We start from the raw sequence: 21,378 nt of genomic DNA, 5'->3' as shown, positions 1-21,378 counted from the left end.
TTACCAGGTTTAATTTTGTTGTCACTTCCCATCCATTGGTTAAAAATGTTAAAGCTGATGCCTTGTCCCTGAGTATTCTTGCAGAAGGTAATTCAGAAAACTCTGTTCCTAATTTACAAAATGGTGTGGTCTTCCTCTTTGTGCACTCTGAGCTTGAAGCTTGAAGGTGAGGTATTGAAGGCTAAGTGGAATTCCCCTGCTGCCTCTCTTTCAGGGAAATTATTTGTGCCTTAACATTTGCACCTCGATCTTTTAGGGAAGCATCATAACTTGGTGTTTGTGGATCACTCTGGTAGTAAAGGAACATTGGACCTCCTTTTTCAGCGTTTTCAGTGACCAAGCTTGCATCAGGATGTGGTTAACTTTGTGTCTACCTGTAGTATTTGTGCGCATTCTAACACCCCACATACTGGCCCATCTTGGTCCCTTCTAGCATTGGTTATACCTAACAGACCATGGACTCATTTAAACATGGATTTTATTACTGACCTTCCTTCGGCTGCTGGAAAAACTCTGATTTTAGTGGTGATGGATAGGGTTAGTAAAATGGTGCACTTTTTTGCCTTACCCGCTCTTCATAACACTAAACCTTTAGCTCAAGTGTTTGTCTCTGAGATTGTAATTCTTTAAAGGGTCTCCTCTGATGTGGTGTCAGATCAGGGGATCCAATTTGTATCTAAATTTTCTAAAGCATTTTGTTCTCATATGGGGGTATATCTATGCTTTTGTAGGCCTTCTGTAGAGATAATTTCACTGTTTTTGTGCATATGTACTTTTCCTTCTATGCTGAAGGGGTTAAGGACCCTTTCCCTGCTGGCTCAGAATTCTTTTAGCCTTCCATTTCAGCTGCAGCTTGTTATTATCTCTCCCTCACACTATCTACTTGCCCCTTGCTTCACTCCATGCCGGAAATAGAATCTGTTCTTTCTGCAACAGCGCAGCTTCCAACTGGGGAAGGTTTTCGATCCCTGTCATACCTATGGCCTTGCCTTTATTGACTGTATGTTTCCTCACTCTCCTGTCCCTTTACTCCCTTGGGAGGGAGGACATTCTGGCGAGTCATTTCCATGAGTATAGCAAGGTACAAGACTCGGGTATCTCTACCTTCAGGGGAAATCCCGAGGATAGGGATTGGCCTAGGGAACCTTAGATTGAGGGACAGGTCAGGTGCACACTGTCCCCACTCCCTAACTATCACTGGCGTGATATCACCAGAGCTGTTGCCAGTGAATTGGATGTTAATTTCTCTACCATAATCTATCTCCAAAGTCGTTTCAGAGAAATTGTCAGTACATCCAACCAGCCTCACAACCGCAGACCACGTGTAACCACACCAGCCTAGGACCTCCACATCCAGCATCTTCACTTCCAAGATCATCTGAGACCAGCTACCCGGACAGCTGCTGCAACAATCGGTTTGTGTAATCAAAGCATTTCAGCACAAACTGTCAGAAACTGTCTCAGGGTATCACATCTCGGCGTCCACATCGCAGTCCCTACCTGACTGCAATTCTTCATCATAACTGATGAGTGTGCAAATGCTGAAATTCAGCAATGTTTAGCATTTTGTAGAGGTGTTCTCTTCACGGATGAATCCCGGTTTTCACTGTACAGGACAGAAGGCAGACAGGCAGATACTAACCGGTTTTCTGCCACCCCCTCCCCCGGAACTCTAATACTGTAAGGCTTTGTGCGCACTAGAAATGTGAAGTTTCTCAAGAAAATTTCTTGAGAAACTTCTGAGAGTGGAAGATTTCCGGACCTCAAGAAAAAATCCGCACCAAATCCGCATGCGGATTTGCCGCAGATTAGCCGCGATTTTCCCGCAGGTTGTTCCCTGCTGATTTTGCAGGCTGTACTGCAGAAATCTGCAGGTATCTGCGGAAAAGAATTGACATGCTCATTTTCTCAAGAAAATCTTCTCAAGGAAATTTCTTGAGAAAAATCCGCAGCGTGCGCACAGCTATTTTTTTTTCTCATAGGATTTGCTGGGAAATGTCTGCACAAAGATTGCAGACATTTCTCAAGAAATTTCCGCAGCAAATCCGCGGGTAAATCCACGGGTAAAACGGCCTCGTGCGCACATAGCCTTAAACTGCACATTTTAGAGTAGCACTTTGTGGCCAGCCTAAGCCACACCTGTGCAATAATCATGCTGTCTAATCAGAATCTTAATATGCCACAACTGTAAGGTGGATTGATTATCTCGGAAAAGAAGTGCTCACTAAGGCCCCTTTCACACGTCAGTGATTCTGGGACGTTTGTGCTTTTTTTTAAACGTAATAATTAATCAAAATTCCGTACAAATCCACCTTAAATTATATTAATCAAAAAATACCTCAAAAAAGGAATAGGTGTCTTTTCATATTTAAAAAATAATAATTTTTATTCAGAAGTTTTGGTTAAAATTACATCCAATACTTATTTATAAACACTAATAAAAAGGACAGGATCAACCACCCATAATAGCGCAGCAGCGGTAAAACCAAAAGTCACAACCTCTTAATTTTAAGACCAAGTCATATATGATACCATAAATTTAAGGCTTTCAAAAAAATATATATATAAAGCATAAAGTGCAAAGTGCTTTTTCATTAAATATGCCGCTAAATAATTATGGTAAGAAAGGCATTGAATAAGAATGGCTATTATGATGCAAGTGCCGGTAAATCGCAATAAGTATTACTAGATTCAATATACCTTGGAGATGGTCAGGGTTGTTCAGTGTGCCGCATATATCCCGACGCGCGTTTCAGCGTACTTTCTTCAGGGGATGAAGAAAGTACGCTGAAACGCGCGTCGGGATATATGCGGCACACTGAACAACCCTGACCATCTCCAAGGTATATTGAATCTAGTAATACTTATTGCGATTTACCGGCACTTGCATCATAATAGCCATTCTTATTCAATGCCTTTCTTACCATAATTATTTAGCGGCATATTTAATGAAAAAGCACTTTGCACTTTATGCTTTATATATATTTTTTTTGAAAGCCTTAAATTTATGCTATCATATATGACTTGGTCTTAAAATTAAGAGGTTGTGACTTTTGGTTTTACCGCTGCTGCGCTATTATGGGTGGTTGATCCTGTCCTTTTTATTAGTGTTTATAAATAAGTATTGGATGTAATTTTAACCAAAACTTCTGAATAAAAATTATTATTTTTTAAATATGAAAAGACACCTATTCCTTTTTTGAGGTATTTTTTGATTAATATTTTTTTTAAACGTACCAGAAACACTGACATACGCAGACCCATTAAAATCAATGGGTCTGCTCACACGTCATCACTGCACGTGTCTCCGTGCGGCGTACCCGCGTGTGCGTGATTGCCGCACAAAGACATGTCCATTTTTTTCTGGCATCACTGATGTCCCACGGACCACGCAGTGGTGTGGTCCGTGAAACACGTGCCAGAAAAAAACGTGCATTTAAAATAATAAACATTTTTACTCACCCGGCTTCAGCGATGTCCTCTGCAGCCCGTGCAGCTTGCTGCTTCTAAGCCGGCTGATTACTGTCGCGCATATTAATGATGCACGACACAGCCGACCCGGAAGCAGCTGCTGCAGGGGTCAGCGCCGGCCGGATGCTGCACCGGAGCGTTCAGCACCATGGAGAGCGGGAGCGGGCGCAGGTGAGTTGATTTCTAAGTGCAATCACGGACCATGGAGAACGGAGCCCGGATTGCACTTAGACAACCCACGTGTGCCGTGAATCACGGCACACGCAGGGACATGTGCGTGTTTTACATGCCAGTGAAAAACGTCTGTGTTTTTCACTGACGTGTGAAACGAGCCTAACACAGATTTATACAAATTTGTGAGCAATACATAAGAGAAAAAGTCTTAGATCTTTGAGTTCAGCTCTTGAAAAATGGGAGCAAAAACAAAACTGTTGCATTTATATTTTTGTTCAGTATAAATACTTCTGTAACGCTAGTAGTATATGTTTCATTCTCTCTTGGCAACAGCTGTGTTTTTTGGCACATCACCTTGTGGAAATTCTCACTGTCAATGTTGCTAGGAGTCTTGTGATTAAATACATTCACTCCCATGTACAAAATACAATTGCGACTATTATTAAATCAGAACTTTACCACAAAAGACAGTTTATTAAAGTAGAAGCAAACTCCTAAAAAACCAACACATATAGGGTTGGTAAAACATGGAGAGGTCTAAATTCTAGTGTTCATATGTCATTAGTAATGAGCGAGCACTAAAATGCTCTAGTGCTCGATACCTGAATGTTGCTAGGAAGGGCTTGATTCGAGTAACAAGTAACGGGTATAATGAAAGTCAGTGGGAAACTCAAACATTTTTGTAGCAGAGCCAACCAGGTGGGCTGGGGGGGGGCATGAAAATTTCTGAAATAGATAGAAACAGTGCTCAAATGGAATAATAACAGCATGGGGAAGACATCTGGATGAATCTCTGACTCCCAGGTCGCTGCTACGAATAATGTTGTCAGAGTATTACTCCAATTTTACGGACTAACAATAAAACATACAAAACCAAAGATAAAATTTTACAGGAAAAAATGTTAGGAAATGTTAGAAGTCTTTCCTGTAAAATGACTTGTATATAAGGCAAATTTAAAAAAGAGAAAATAAAATGCCTACTCCACCTCTTAATAGTTGGGCCATTTCTCATCGTCTTTCTCCGTCACCTATGACTACAGTATAAAACTACACCTACCATTAGTCGCCAACAAGTGTAATTTTAACATTTTACTTCCTTATTTAGGTATGTGACATGGTCAGACACATCCTGTCTGATTTAAAACGATGGTCACTTGATGACCCTCCAAAGATTTTGAGTGAGGGCCGTCTGATAATTTTCAAAAGATTTTGAGCGAGGACTGCCTCATGATCCTCAAAGAATTTTGAGCGAGCGCCGCCTGATGACCCAAAAAAGATTTGGAGCAAGGGCCACCTAATAACCCTTTACAAATTATGAGTGAGAGCCGCCTCATGACCATCTAAAAATGTTACAAAAAGACAGTTTGTACTCTGATAATGCTAAAGTATGGAAACCATGTATATGTGAACATGGACCTGCATTACTGCTAAGGAAAATCTGAGAAAAATGAGATATTTAGCATATATAAATGGCCATTTGTATATCTGCCCAGTTGCCCCTTCACGGCATATCTCGTAACTGTGTACCTACACTATGCTGAAGCCTCTCTCTAGGTTAAAAACCTCCTGTGTATGGGCAAGTAGGAACCTGCTATATAGGATAAAAGTACCTGTGGCAACTGGGGGAAGGGTGCACGGTCAGAAGGTATGACACTCTTCATATAGACAAAAAAGACTGACTGCACTCCTCGACCTGACGTGTGATATATGATACATGACATAAAATACAAAAAGACAGTTTGCACTCTGATAATGCTAAAGTATGGAAACCATGTATATGTGAACATGGACCTGCATTACTGCTAAGGAAAATCTGAGAAAAATGAGATATTTAGCATATATAAATGGCTATTTGCATATCTGCCCGGCTGCCGACCCCACACAGCCACAGGTACCCGGCTGCCACCGCACGCAAGCACAGGTACCCGGCCGCTTGCATGCAGCCACAGGCATCCGGCCGCCCGATCGCCTCAGACAGGAACCCCCCCCAGGTACCGCTATATAAGACGCACTCCCCATTTTCCTAACAAATTTTTGGGAGGAAAAGTGCGTCTTATAAAGCGAAAAATACGGTATTTTTTTAGAAGAGTACAGTTTTGTACAAGAGTACAGTTTTCAAAATGAAAAAAACTAAGTCCTTTTAACCTATATTTTTTTTTTGTTTTCATTCCGTAATCTCAATTTTTTATTCCAACATTTCTTGTTTCTTTGTTTTTAAAGAATAAATCAACTTTTTGATTATCTTGTTTTAATTTTTTTACATTTACAATTTGAACAGTCTCAAACACAGTTCCTTGAACTCTGACACAGCAAGTCATGTGTTTCATTAGCACCACTTTTTGAATAATCTTTGTACTCTATAAACTGTATAATTGACACCACAATGTAACATGGTGGCTTTCCTAAAGAAGTGAGGATCACTTTGAAACGCGTTAAAATAAACCACCTTTCAGCTACATTCAGCAGTTTGGCTATCTCATCATTTTCCAGCAGCGTAGAGACAACCACATTGTTCTTTTGGTTCCATTTGGATTTTTCTCAGCTTTAGGGCTCGCCAGCAGCTGTTTCTAAGCTCTTTTCAGGTTTGTTAGGCACAACCACATGAGTTGAGTGACCACCCTTTAAATTTTGTGCTCGTTTGTCCATAGCTTACTTCAAAAGCAAAAGTCCGGTTTACACGCTGTGATCTCACTAGCAAGATCGTTAGCGTGCATACCCGCCCCTTACGGTTATGCGTCACGGGCAAATCGCTGGCCGTGGCGCACAACATCGCTCGGACCCGTCACACTACTTACCTGCCTGGCGACGTTGCTGTGACCGGCGAACCGCCTCGGTTCGTTCGGCGTCACAGCGACATCACTAAGTGGCCGCCCAATAGAAGCGGAGGGGCGGAGATGAGCGGGACATAACATCCCGCCCACCTCCTTCCTTCCTCATTGCCGGTGGCCACAGGTAAGGTGAGGTTTCTCGTTCCTGCGGTGTCACACTTAGCGATGTGTGCTGCCGCATGAACAACGAACAACATCGTACCTGTAGCAGCAACAATATTTGGGAACTGGACAGCGTGTCAATGAGCAACGATAAGGTGAGTATTTGTGCTCGTTAGTGGTCGCTTGTACGTGTCACATGCAACGACGTCGCTAACGAGGCCGGATGTGCGTCACGAATTCCGTGACCCCAACGACATTGCGTTAGCGATGTCGTTGCCTGTAAAGCGGCCTTAAGGCTTGTCACTAAGCATTTTTTAAAAATTAGCCTTATTTTGGGAGTTATTTCATGTTTGTGTAACATCAAGACACTTTTCATAGCGTCAGTAGTACTTTCCATCCCTATTAAACACATTGTGCATCCAGAAGATGTGTGTCTGGAATATTTGTGCAGTGGCTGTGGCAGCAGTATTGTAGAGAATTAGAATGGAGCAAGCAAGGACATGTGAAGTTGTTTTGGGCCAGCAACAAAAAGCCCCAGCAGCAGCAGTCTAGTGCAGCACTATGAAAGACAGTGGGTGCCCAGGAGGTGTGTGGCTGGTGTGGGTGTACAGTGCCTATGGTTGGAGTAGCACAATAGAGAATTATTGTAGGGCAGGCAAGGCGATATGTGGCTGTTTCATAGTTTTATAGCTTTTAAGGTTTAAGGTAGACTTTCTTGTAAGTCCATCAAGTTCAACCCATAGTCTAAGGCGGGTTTTGCACGTTGCGACATCGCAAGCCGATGCTGCAATGTCGCACGAGATAGTCCCCGCCCCCGTCGCAGGTACGATATCTTGTGATAGCTGGCGTAGCGAAAATTATCACTACACCAGCTTCACATGCACTCACCTGCCCTGCGACCGTCGCTCTGGCCGGCGACCGCCTGCTTCCTAAGGGGGCGGGCCGTGCGGCGTCATAACGACGTCACACGGCAAGCGGCCAATAGCGGCGGAGGGGCGGAGATGAGCAGGATGTAAACATCCCGCCCACCTCCTTCCTTCCGTATAGCCGCTGGCGGCAGGTAAGGAGATGTTCCTCGCTCCTGCGGCTTCACACACAGCGATGTGTGCTGCTGCAGGAACGAGGAACTACATCGTACCTGTCGCGGCACCGGCATTATGAAAAAATCGGAGCCTGCACCGATGATACGATAATGACGCTTTTGCGCTCGTTCATCGTATCATCTAGGATTTACACACTACGACATCGCAAGTGACGCCGGATGTGCGTCACTTTCGATTTCACCCCACCGACATTGCACCTGCGATGTCGTAGTGTGCAAAGCCGCCCTAAGATATTGATCCAGAGGACGCTAAAAAAAAAACCTATCAGGCAGACAGTAAGCTCCACATTAAGAGAAAAAAATTCCTTCGGCACTCAAACTAGTTCCCTGGATCAAAGTAATAAATAAACTATTATAACATTATGTGGCAGAGAGTTCCATAGCCTCACTGCTCTTATAGTACAGAATCTACATCTGTGTTTATGAATAAACCTCCTTTCCTCTAACCGTAGTGGATGTTCCCTTGTCCCTGGTGCAGGTCTTGGTGTAAAAATATCATTAGAGAGAGCTCTGTATTGTCCTCTTTCATGTTAGTACATTGTAATAAGATCGCCCCTAACCCTTCGTTTTCCAAACTGAATAACCCCAAGTTTAATAACCTGTCTTAGCAATGCATTCTACCCATTGCTTTAATAACCTTAGTTGCTCTTCTCTGCACCCACTTTAGTTCACCTACTGTATGTTCTTCTTACACATCAGAGACCAAAACTGTACACAGTATTCTAAGGGCGGCTTTGCACGTTGCAACATCGCACGTGCGATGTCGGTGGGGTCAAATCGAAAGTGACGCACATCCGGCGTCACTTTCGACATCGTAGTGTGTAAATCCTAGATGATACGATTAACGAGCGCAAAAGCGTCATTATCATATCATCGGTGTAGGCTCCGACTTTTTCAAAATTACGCTGCCGCGACAGGTACGATGTTGTTCCTCGTTCCTGCGGCAGCACACATCGCTGTGTGTGAAGCCGCAGGAGCGAGGACATCACCTTACCTGCCGCTGGCGGCTATACGGAAGGAAGAAGGTGGGTGGGATGTTTACATCCTGCTCATCTCCGCCACTCCGCTTTGATTGGCCGCCTGCCGTGTGACGTCACTCTGACGTTGTACGACCCGCCCCCTTAGGAAGGAGGCGGGACGCCGGCCAGAGCGACGTCGCAGGACAGGTGAGTGCATGTGAAGCTGGCGTACCGATAATGTTCGCTGCGCCAGGAATCACAAGATATCGCTGCTGCGACGGGGGCGGGGACTATCGCGTGCCACATCGCAGCATCGGCTTGCAATGTCGCAACGTGCAAAGCCCGCCTAAGTGTTGTTGAACATATGTATAGGGATACAACTATGTTCTTCTCATGAACATCTATGCCTCTTTTAATGCATCCCATTATTTAATTTGCCATTTGCAGCAGCTGCCTGACACTGGTCACTAAAGTTAAGTTTCCCATCCACACATACACCCAAATATTTTTCAGTGACAACAGTTTTACCCAGTGTTTTACAATGAAGGGCATAGTTATAAATTGTTTTACCTCTACCTAAGTGCATGACCTTAGATTTATCCACATTAAACTTCAATTGCCATTTCTCAGCCCAAGCCACCAGCATACACAAATCCTTCTGCAATATTATATTATCTTCCTCTGTATTGATTACTTTGGAGAGTTTAGTATCATCAGCTGAATATTGAAATTCTACTCTCAATGCCCCCTAGAAGGTCATTAATAAATATGTTAAAAAGAAGAGGGCCCAATACTGATCCTTGTAGTATCCCACTGTTAACTGTGACCCAGTCCGAGTGTGTTCCATTAATAACCAACCTTTGTTTCTTATCACTGAGCCAGTTCTTATCTCAGTAACACATATTATCCCCTATTTCCATTAATGACAATGCACCTATTAAAAATTGGGCCAGTTCTTGCCTAGAAGTCCATGGAATTGGAGCTCAGGGTATCTGCTGTTGAAAGGACACAGAACACAGGTAACCTGCCTGGCTGTTTAGATGGTGCAGTTTTGTTTTGTTTTCTTTTGTTTTATTTTTAATGGAGCAAAAGGGTGTTTTTTTGTGTGTCTTTTTAAACTTCTTTTAACATTTTACTCTATTTACTAGTCTCTTTAGGGGACCTGAAGCTGCGATTGTCTGATTAGCTTTACTATACACGCCACAGGTTGGAGTTTACAGGAGGATCATGATGACAGACATCATGAGACCTGTCATAACAACCCATAAGAGCACCGTGATCACAAGATGGGCGCACCGATGGGCAGGATTAATGTCACACTTCCTGTCTGCACATGTTAAATGCCGCTGTTAATGATTAACAGCAACATTTAACTGGTTAACAGCAGTGGATCTTGGACTTGATGGCTGATTAAAACAGCTATCAAGTGTGTGGAAAGATGTGGGCTCAGCGTGTGAGCCTGCCTCAAAGGCAGACACATGGCCAATGACGTAAATATTTGTTATCAGTGGTGATGGGGTTAAGTGTGACTGGTCAAACAGTTGCAAAATCATAACCTTCTATTGTTTGTATTTTCATTTTTTTGTTGCGTTTATTTTAGTTTTTTTTTTAATTAACCAAATTGAAACAACATTTAACCTCTTCACAACCTTGGATGTACCTGTACTTCCAAGGCCGTGTATGTCCATTTAATGCGGACTCGCACGGTCAGCTGATCTGATCAGCCAACATGTGCAGTTAAAGCCTGGTTTACACGCTTCAATAGATCTTTCAATCCGTCGTCGGGGTCAAGTTGTAAGTGACGCACATCCGACATCATTCGTGACGTATTTGCGTGTGAAACCTACATGCGATCAAGATTGAACGAAAATACGGTGATCGCATACACGTCGTTTATTCCTCATACATTGGACGTTTGGTAGTACGAAACTAGTGAATTGTAACGTGTGACATCCCTCATACGATTTTGATGTCTGAGGCTATGTGCGCAGGTGTGTGCTCTGCACCGCAGCTTAAAAAAGGTCTGCTTCAGAGCGCAGCTGAAAAGCTGCGTTCTGAAGCGCCTCACAATGTCTGTCATTCACTAATCTCTGTCAGTCCGTCACTATCTCTGTCCCTCTCTCTCTGTCCATGTCAGTCTATCCTTCTTACCCCCTCTCTCATACTCACCGATCCCCGATCCCCGGCGCTGCACGGCATTCACACTGCTCCGGCGGCTTTTACTGTTTTGAAAAAGCCGGCCGCCCATTAAACAATCTCCTATTCCCTGCTTTCCCCGCCCACCGGCGCCTATGATTAGTTACAGTGAGACACGCCCCCACGCTGAATGACAGGTGTCACACTGCACCCAATCACAGCAGCCGGTGGGCGTGTCTATACTGTGTAGTGAAATAAATAATTAAAAAAAACGGCGTGCGGTCCCCCCTAATTTTAAAACCAGCCAGATAAAGCCATACGGCTGAAGGCTGGTATTCTCAGGATGGGGAGCTCCACGTTATGGGGAGCCCCCCAGCCTAACAATATCAGCCAACAGCCGCCCAGAATTGCCGCATACATTATATGCGACAGTTCTGGGACAGTACCCGGCTCTTCCCGATTTGCCCTGGTGCGTTGGCAAATCGGGGTAATAAGGAGTTATTGGCAGCCCATAGCTGCCAATAAGTCCTAGATTAATCATGTCAGGCGTCTATGAGACACCCTCCATGATTAATCTGTAAATTACAGTAAATAAACACACACGCCCGAAAAAATCCTTTATTAGAAATAAAACACACAAACACATTCCCTGGTTCACCACTTTAATCAGTCCCAAAAAGCCCTCCTTGTCCGGCGTACTCCACAGTCCTCCAGCGTCGCATCCAGCGCTGCTGCATGGAGGTGACCGGAGCTGAAGCAGACACAGCCGCTCCGGTCACCTCCACACAGCAAATGAAGACAGCCGCGCTATCGGCTGAGCTGTCAGTGAGGTTACCCGCTGTCACTGGATCCAGCGGTGGATGCAGCGGTGGCCGCGGGTAACCTCAGTGACAGCTCAGCTGATCGCGCTACTCACCGCCGCTCCGGTCAGCTCCAGTCAGCAACTGAGGTGAGTAGCGCTTTCAGCTGAGCTGTCACTGAGGTTACCCGCGGCCACCGCTGCATCCACCGCTGGATCCAGTGACAGCGGGTAACCTCAGTGACAGCTCAGCCGATAGCGCGGCTGTCTTCATTTGCTGTGTGGAGGTGACCGGAGCGGCTGTGTCTGCTGCAGCTACGGTCACCTCCATGCAGCAGCGCTGGATGCGACGCTGGAGGACTGTGGAGTACGCCGGACAAGGAGGGCTTTTTGGGGCTGATTAAAGTGGTGAACCAGGGTATATGTTTGTGTGTTTTATTTCTAATAAAGGATTTTTTCGGGCGTGTGTGTTTATTTACTGTAATTTACAGATTAATCATGGAAGGTGTCTCATAGACGCCTGACATGATTAATCTAGGACTTATTGGCAGCTATGGGCTGCCAATAACTCCTTATTACCCCGATTTGCCAACGCACCAGGGCAAATCGGGAAGAGCCGGGTACAGTCCCAGAACTGTCGCATATAATGTATGCGGCAATTCTGGGCGGCTGTTGGCTGATATTGTTAGGCTGGGGGGCTCCCCATAACGTGGAGCTCCCCATCCTGAGAATACCAGCCTTCAGCCATATGGCTTTATCTGGCTGGTTTTAAAATTAGGGGGGACCGCACGCCGTTTTTTTTTTAAATTATTTAATTATTTATTTCACTACACAGTATAGACACGCCCACCGGCTGCTGTGATTGGGTGCAGTGTGACACCTGTCACTCAGCGTGGGGGGCGTGTCTCACTGTAACCAATCATAGGCGCCGGTGGGCGGGGTAAGCAGGGAATACGAGATTGTTTAATGGGCGGCCGGCTTTTTCAAAACAGTAAAAGCCGCCGGAGCAGTGTGAATGCCGTGCAGCGCCGGGGATCGGGGATCGGTGAGTATATGAGAGAGGGCTGCTCACTTCAGTTACTCAGGAGTTTAGCGGTCACCGGTGACCGCTAATCAGGACGCGACACAGACAGAGCCGCAGCATGACCATGAAGTCGGGTGAGGTTCACCCGAGTTCATTCTGATAGTGCGGCTTTGTCTGTGTCTGCTGTCAGCGGCCATGTAGCAGAGCTGAATGGCAGATGACATAGTAAAAACGCATCCCTACACATTACACACGCTTGCCAAGTCAATAAATAAAAAAAAAAGTGCCCAATGCATACGTCACAGAACACATGATCTAAAGGATCGCACACAAAATTGATCAATTTAACATAGACTACTAACGCACGTGTGACAGCAAATGAACGACCTACGTGCAATCTCATTCAATCGCATATGCGACCTGGGCGTGTCACATCGCATACGAGATCGCATACCTAATTGTAAGGTGTAAAGCTGGCTTTAGAGGCGTAGGTGGATCAAAGATCAATCAATTCACAGTAACCGGAGTAACTTTACAGCTACAGCAGTTCCCTATATATCACTTGATTCTTTGGATTACTATTCATAGACAGCCTGAGACTATCACTCTCACTTTCAATCTAGTACAACAGCCTTGAAGTAACGCACCATAATTGAATTAGGCCTTTTTCTATCCTTAAACTGTGTGCTCTGTCCTATTTTTTATACTGGCTGTGATATCACCCATGATTGGCTAAGCTATACCATCAGCTCTGATTGCTGCTTGAAATTATGGGAAAGTCTGCACAGCTGATGCCATGAGGACACCTAATGAATGTTCAAGAGTGTGTAAAATGGCATCGGGCCTTTTTTTCACTAATCCTTGCAAATTGAAGAGTAGCAATTTCAAATGCCCATGTGACCGTGAATTTCAGGAAGGTCGACTCAAACATGATCCTCCACAGAGTGATGTTCTCATCTTTAGTGAACAGCTCTACACCCTATTATAGGTATGAGTTCTATATGTGACCTCGCACAAGAAAAACTGACGCCTCAATGGTTACAGTTATGATAAGCAAAGTTATCCTCAGTATAAACTTCCAACCATTTTCATTCTTCTCGAATGGTTTAATACGTAGAGATGTGAATCAAAAATGTGAATGTCATAACCTTGACATAGTCCTTTGAAAAAATCCCTCATTCCATTCAAATATATTCAATAGCAGTTCAATCATTCATTGCTACATGTTAATGGAACATTAGAAAATGCAGGATATGTTTAATAGTGACATGACCTTTTGGACAAGTCAAGTATTTATATCCATGCCCACACAGAGATAGGCACTGCACAAAGGAGATGTGACAGCTGATATATTCCTCAAAGATAGAAGACATGAAGAGCACAGCTGAGACTGCATCATGAGGAGACACCTTAAAGGCATGTTAGACTCTTCTATTAAATATGGGCTTGACTGGCATGCGGAAACCATTCACTGCTGTTAGGTTCTAAATAGATTGTATCAACTGCTTGGATAATTCTCACCAAGCAACAATGCTCATTCTATTGAGTGTATGTGATCACTTGAATAAATAACGCAAAAGCAAAAAAAAAAAGAACAAAAAGAAAAAAAAAAACAGATTAAGGACAAGACCCGCCGACAACACCAGTGACATTGCCTTCAGCAATTGAATTAATGTGTCATGTACAAACCCTTTTGTTGTCAGAGAGGATTGTTGGCAATTACTGTAGCACCCAGGGATATGGGGTACTTGGTTCCGGGCAGTGTCTCTACAGGGAATGTCATGATGGTGGCCGTTACCCAGTTCCGTGCCCTGGGCCCTTTTTGTAATGGGGGATATTTACAGGGGAGTTGTGAATAAAGTTATTCGTGACGCCACTTGCGGTATTGCGGCTAAGTGTAGGGAGCCGCCGCTGCAGGTTTTGCTGGGGCTGATGGAATGTTCAGCTCTGATGACTTCGGCCCTCCGCAAGTAGGGTATTACCCTAGCAGGTGTATGGTACGGTGGACGTCAGAAGAAGGAGTCCAGACAGGTATTCAGTGCAACTGGTTTACTCCCTTTAATGTTAACTGGTTGCCCGAGGCTGGCTGGTTTCGCTTGCAGGTCCCCGTCATCCCAGTGCCAGTCTAGTTCTCTGGCACCTTCTTCCCCTGCACCTGTCTCCGGTAAGTGTGTCCCCATGGTATGGAACACTGGGGGTCCCCGGTTTGTGGTTTGTCCACTTCTGTCTGCCTGACGGTAGCGTGAACCCTGTGGGGTTGGAGTCTCCGGTCCTGTCACCGGCTCTCTCTTTGCTACTGGGTTTTTGTATTCCTTAGGGTCAGCAAGGTCCTTTGCTGTGCAGGTGTTAACAGGTCAGCTTGAAGTGCTTTCCTGTCCTAGGGTCCTGTAACCCGATGGTGCGCAGTTCCGGGAGTACTCCCCCGTATTTCACCGGCAACCACCTCTCCTGGGTACCAGGTCACCGTTAACCTGAGTCAGGATGCTCCTCAGTCACACCCTCCACCTTCACCAGACTTAGACTGACTTCAACTGATTATTCTCCCCCGTCTGCCCCTCCCACCTGGTCAACTAGTGGACTGGAGTGGCTCCACCACTAGGTGGCCACCCTAGCTAGGTATCATTGTATGGGGGATTGTTTGGGAAAACTGGGATTACTTGGGTTTTTTGTTATGATCCGGAACCATGGAAGACAACCATAAATCATTGGTAAATGGTGACAAGAGCATTGGCAACTAATCTGGCCGCCATTCCCTTACTAACCATCACAACTAGAAGTAGCCGAGGGGTGAACTAACATCCTGTGCACCGCGAACCCAGCCGGAGAACTAGCTATCCTAAAGGAAGGAAAGATGAATAACTCTCTGCCTCAGAAAATAGATAAAGAATAGCAAGCCCCCCACATTCAAAGACTGCGGTGATAAAGGAAAACACATTACACAGATAGATGATAGGATTAGCAAAAGGTGAGGCCCTACTGACTAAATAGGACAGGACAGGAAAGGGACTGATGGTGGCCAGAGAAAAACCCTGCAAAAATCCAACAACCTGATAGTACAAAAAAGCCCTCAGATCGCTAGATTTGAACTCCGTCCTATACCAGGAGCTCTTGTCATACCAATGAACAGAAAGCAGGAACCATTACAAATTCAAGAAGCAAACACATGGACTTATAGGAGCAATACTCCAAACATAGCTGCAGGGAGCTTTCCAGCTAAGCAACTGAGAGGGAAGATCCCTGCATGAAAATAAACTGAAAACAACCACAGCAAATGACAAACTCAGATAAGAACAAAAAGAACCACCTGATCTCTGTCCAAACCATTCCTGGCCACAAGAGGGAGCCTCACAGCAGCCAAAGCATAACTGACATTCACAACAGTTTTTGGTGTTACCGACACTGGGGTTCTGGGTCCTCTTGTGGGGATGCAGAACCTTGTAGCACCCTGAGGTGTTCAAGGGCGCTACATTACTACATAACATTATGGTGTAGTTTATGTTCCAGGCTGATCCCCCCCACCCCACCCCGACCCCTGAGTTATTAATTTGTAGGACCATCTCTTGCTGCAATTTCTGCTCCAAGTCTTTTAGGATATGTCTCTACCAGCTTTGCACATCTACAGACTGACATTTTTGCCTGTTCTTCCTTGTAAAATAGTTCTAGTTTAGTGAGATTGGATGGAGGCATCTGTGAACAACAATTTTCAAGTCTTGTAACAAATTCTCAATGGGATTTAGGTCTTCACTTGACTGGGTTGGGAACATGATTAAGACCTAAGCGTTGAAACGCGAGGTTCTAACTGGATTACCATGATATCAGCTGCTATTTGCTGGAATTTTTTATTATTACCTTCAATAAACATGGATGTTTTAACTTATAGACTGCGCTGGACTTCCCTTTTTTTCCTAATTCCTGGTGGCCAACCATTCCGTGCGCTGGACCTGTTTATCAGCAAGCAGCTGATCGGTGAGCTGGACATTTTCTATTTACGGATCTATGTCAAGTGTTTATTTCTGTTACTGTTTAACTCAGCATCCAGCTTTCCCATGTTCTGATATCCCTCAGCACCCAGCTTTCGAATATTCTGATATCCATCTTATCCACAGCAACCAGCTATCCCATGCTCTGCCATACATCTTTCTCATATCACTCAACTTTCCCATGTTTTCCTCTACATCTTTCCATCAGCACCCAGCTTTCCCATGCTCTGATATCAAAGGCAAACTGGGTGCTGAGGGAAAGATGTATAGTGGAGCATTGGAAAGCTGGGTGCTGAGGACAAGATGGATATCAGAATATGGAAAGCTGGCTGCTGAGGGAAAGAGGGATATCGGAGTATGGGAAAGCTGGGTGCTGAGGGAAAGAGCCAAGTGTCAGTGTTATTATTCTGTACCCTGAGGCTATAGTATTTTGCATTTAAGCCAAAAAGTTTTACTTTGGTCTCACCTGACCAGAACACATTCTCCACATGCTAGCTGTGTTCCCTACATGGCTTTTTGCAAACTGGGACTTATTTTGGCTTACTTTCAAAAATGGCTTTCTACTTGCCTCTCTTCCATAAAGGCCGGTTCGTACAGGGGCTGTGGATCTCTGCACCTCCTCTTGGCTGCTTCTCTGATTAGTGCTCTCCTTGCTTGGGGTGTCAGTTTAGGTGGACGACTATGTCTTGGTAGTATCTGTTTTGCAGTTGTGTCATACTTCTTCGATTTTTGGATGATGGATGTGAGATGTTCAGTGTAAGATGTTCAAAGGTTGGGCTATTTTTTTAGAACCTAACACTGCTTTACTCTTCTCCACAGCGTCATCCCAGCCCGACCTATCTTGCGTGTTCCTTGGTTTTCATGATGCTGTTTGATCTCTAATGTTTTCAAACAAACCTCGGATGCCTTCAAGTGCTCAGCTATACTAAGAATAAATTACACACAGGTGGACTCAATGTACTAATTTAGGTGACTTCTGGAGACAATAGGTCACTCAGGATTTTATTTAGGGGTATCAGACTACAGGAGGCAGAATACAAATGCACAATTTTCAGATCACTATTTTTTTTAAATATTTAGAAAACCATGTTTCATTTTTTTTTTGCACCTCATTAACACTTGCTTCTTTGTATTGGTATATCTCAAATTCCCAATAAAATACAATTGCGGGTATAATGTAAAAAATTGTGGAAAAGTTCACGGGGTATGAATAGTTTTCCAAGGCACTTTATATGAAAGAGCTCTTGCCTATATTTGAAAATGTAAAATAGGTACAGCACTCCTGCTCTTCACATGTCTCTGCCACAGATTCTATTTATAGGGGCAACTCAAGATACCTCCATTCCAGCCAGAGATTCCCCCTATACTGCCTTGCACAAATACTACACGTCCATTCCAGCTGTAGATGCCCTCATTTTACTTATCCCTGCAAGTGAGTGGTAATCACCAGTTACAGTTAGTGAGTTAAAGAAATTAGTTCATGGTGCCAAGATTTGGTATTAAACTGTCAAAACAGATACGGCTGGTGAGCATGAATATTGCTTCCTTCTCTTCGTCTTGCGCATGCCCTTTAGTTTGAGCGTTCAGTTCCTGTTAGAGCCTCCAAGCCATTGGCAATGTACTATATTATGGGCAGCTCAAAGAGCCTGCATCCTACATAGTCAGCTTCAAACTTTCTAGTACTATGCAGTAACATCTTGCGATCGTATCACAGGTGCGGAGAAGAAGGAGGGAACACTTTCTTCCCATCTCCTCCGCTGCTTGTCTCTGCGTTTATCGCACTGCACTCCGAATACATGGTAGTGAAGTGCGATGTTTCCCACACTATCATAGACTTGTATGGGGGTGCGTGAGCCAAGACTCACTGAAAAATGCAGCATGCTGCGATTCATTCCGTATGCCCCATAGTTTTGCCCTGGTGTGAGTGTAATCCGATGTTTTATCGGATTGCATTCGTCCATACAAATCGCAAGTGGAATTGAACCCTCAGCCTGCTTCTCGCTCTGTAAAGGCACTTGTCTGTACAGAGCGAAGAAGCAGAGCTGACATTGCTCTCCCTGTGGACGTCAAACTAATGATTTTTTTTATAATAGAGATGGAGTCTCTAAATTTTTTTTGTTTTATTTCTAATTTTTTTATGTGTTGTGGTTTTTTTTTACTCTTTACTAGAAATTCATGGTGGCCATGTCTAATTTGGCATGATACCATGATTTTGGGCTTAGTACCAGCTAATTATACAAAGCTGGCCCTAACCCCATTATTACCCAGTATGCCACCGCCATCAGGGCCACTGGACAAGTCGGGTGAAGCCCCAGAAAATAGCGCTTCTATGAATGCGCCATTTTCTGGGGCAGCTGGGGGCCGCAATTTGCAGTGGTGGAGGCCCAGACAGCTTGGGCTACCCTGCGCTGAGGATACCAGCCCCCGCTGCCTGGTTTTACCAGGCTAGCCATCAAAATATGGCGGGAGCCCATGCAATTTTTTTAAAATATTTATTTAAATAATTAAAAAAAAAATATTGGGCTTCTCTGAATTTTGATTTTGATTTTGCCAGCCAAGGTAAAGCCAGGCAGATGGGGGTGGCAGCCCGTTGCCGTCCGCTTTATCTGCGCTGAGAATCAAAAATACTGTGGAGCACCATGTCATTTTTTTTAAATGATTTATTTATATTTACAGTACTGTGATGTCAGGCAATGACAGACACCGGCACAGAGAATGGGCGTCTGTGATTGCCTGTTGGAGTAACTTGAAACCAGCACATACATTCGTATGTGGCAGGAACTGCACACAGCCATAAAGCGTATAGAGGAGGGGACAGCCATGTAGTCTTGCTCAGCTGGTCACACCCACTAACCCGGAGGCAGATCATACACTCTGGGCTTGAACAAAGGAAAATGCCAGAATGTATGGTATGTTTCCAGGCATGATGTCATTTCCTTGGCTGGCAATCAAACTACAGGGAAGCCCATTATTTATTTATTTTTTTTAATTATTTAAAAATAAAAATTACAAAAAAATGTGTGGGCTCCCACCATATTTTGATTGCCAGTCAAGTAAAACCAAGCAGCTGGGTGCTGGGATTCTCAACGTGGTAAGGCCCAAGCATTCTTGGCCTCCCCATGCTAAAAACTGCAGCCCGTTGCCGCTCTTGGAAATGGCATATTTTTTCTTAGTGCCATTACCAGGCGCTTTACCCGGCTCGCCAGCGGCCCTGATGGTGGTGGCATGCTGGGCAATAAAGGGGTTAATACCAGCTTTGTATTCTCAGCTGGTACTAAACCCGAACTTCATGGTGTCATGCCAAATTAGACCTAGCCACCATGAATTTCTAGTAAACAGTAAAAAAAAAAAAAAAAAATTTAGAGACTACATCTTTATTATAAAAAAAATCCTTAGTCCAATGTAGTCCGCAGGGAGAAAAATGTCAGCTATGCTTCATCGCAGTGGAGTGACTACCACCAGAAGTTTATGATCGGACCCGGAAGCAGAAGCGGCCAAGAGACAGTGGGTCTGTAGAACGCGTCACGGGACCGGTAAGTATAATGACGATGTTTATTATTTCTAACTATATTCTTTATTTTACAGCAAACCCCCCCCCCCTCACCATCCCATAACTGTAAAGTCCAAGCTCAGGGTTCGGACTCAGGTTTGCGTTATCTCCGGTCCCGAACTTTACAAAAATCTCATCACTAGTTAGGGCTCCTTACTAAGGAGTGAAAGTTTATGGCTGCCTCTGCCTCCACCATTGTAGTGTGGAGGTCAGTTCTTTGGACTGCAAACATCACACATAGCTAACGTATGTCTGCTCAAGACTCATCTCATGTACTCTCACGAAAGCTGAAAAGTTGCCCAAAATAATATGTGGTTGGTTCTTCTTTTAGACATTTTTGATAAATCTGCTTCAATGTGTTCAAGGGCCTACCTGTTTCTTTGTCACAGTTCCATCTACTGGGTCCACGTATTCAAAACTATCTGTTTTCTCTACACTGTACATATGGCTACCAACAGCAAACTGCTGACTAGCAAATGACTTTTCAGTTATTGTAGACTCCAGATCTTTTATTATGAAGAATGCCGTCCTGGGATCAAGGCCGTCATAGTCAAATCTGTAAGGCAAAAAGGGAATATCATTGTCATGTCAAAATGCAGGTAAAAATAAGCGAACACTAAGGCCGCCTTTGCACGTTGCGACATTGCACGTGCGATGTCGATGGGGTCAAATCGAAAGTGACGCACATCCGGCGTCGCAGTCGATATCGCAACGTGCAAATCCTTTTTGATACGATGAACGAGCGCAAAAGCGTCGTTATCGTATCATCGCTGCAGCCTCCGACATTTCCATAATGCCGGTGCAGCGACAGGTGCGATGTTGTTCCTCTCTCCTGCGGCAGCACACATCGCTGTGTGTGAAGCCGCAGAAGCGAGGAACTTCACCTTACCTGCCGCCGGCTGCAATGAGAAGGACGGAGGTGGGCGGGATGTTTACATCCTGCTCATCTCCGCCCCTCCACTTCAATTGGCCGCCTGCCGTGTGACGTCGCTGTGACGCCGCACGACCCGTCCCCTTAGGAAGGAGGCGGGTCGCCGGCCAGAGGGACGTCGCACGGCAGGTATGTGCGTGTGAAACTGCCGTAGCGATAATAATCGCTACGGCAGCTTTCACTAGATATTGCACGTGCGACGGGGGCGGGACTATCGCTGCAGCATTGGTAACACATTGTTACCGATGTCGCAGCAAGCAAAGCCCGCCTTATTCTAGATAATAAAACAACACTCAGTAAGACTTTTCGTTTGTTTGGAATT

At 44.6% G+C, this 21,378-nt stretch overlaps 1 protein-coding gene across 1 annotated transcript in view; it reads right to left on the bottom strand.

The window, feature by feature from the left end:
• Window positions 1–21,378, bottom strand: part of PGM5 (phosphoglucomutase 5) — a 359,677-nt gene that overhangs the window by 101,542 nt on the left and 236,757 nt on the right. The window contains exon 9 of the mRNA XM_075317778.1: window positions 20,498–20,681. Coding sequence (XP_075173893.1) covers window positions 20,498–20,681 — 184 coding nt within the window. The remainder of the gene's footprint in view (window positions 1–20,497; window positions 20,682–21,378) is intronic.

The sequence above is a fragment of the Anomaloglossus baeobatrachus genome, chromosome 1 (assembly GCF_048569485.1).
Source record: "Anomaloglossus baeobatrachus isolate aAnoBae1 chromosome 1, aAnoBae1.hap1, whole genome shotgun sequence".
Lineage (NCBI taxonomy): Eukaryota > Metazoa > Chordata > Amphibia > Anura > Aromobatidae > Anomaloglossus > Anomaloglossus baeobatrachus.
Note: the sequence above shows the minus strand (reverse complement) of the source record. Positions and strands in the feature narration are given on the sequence as shown.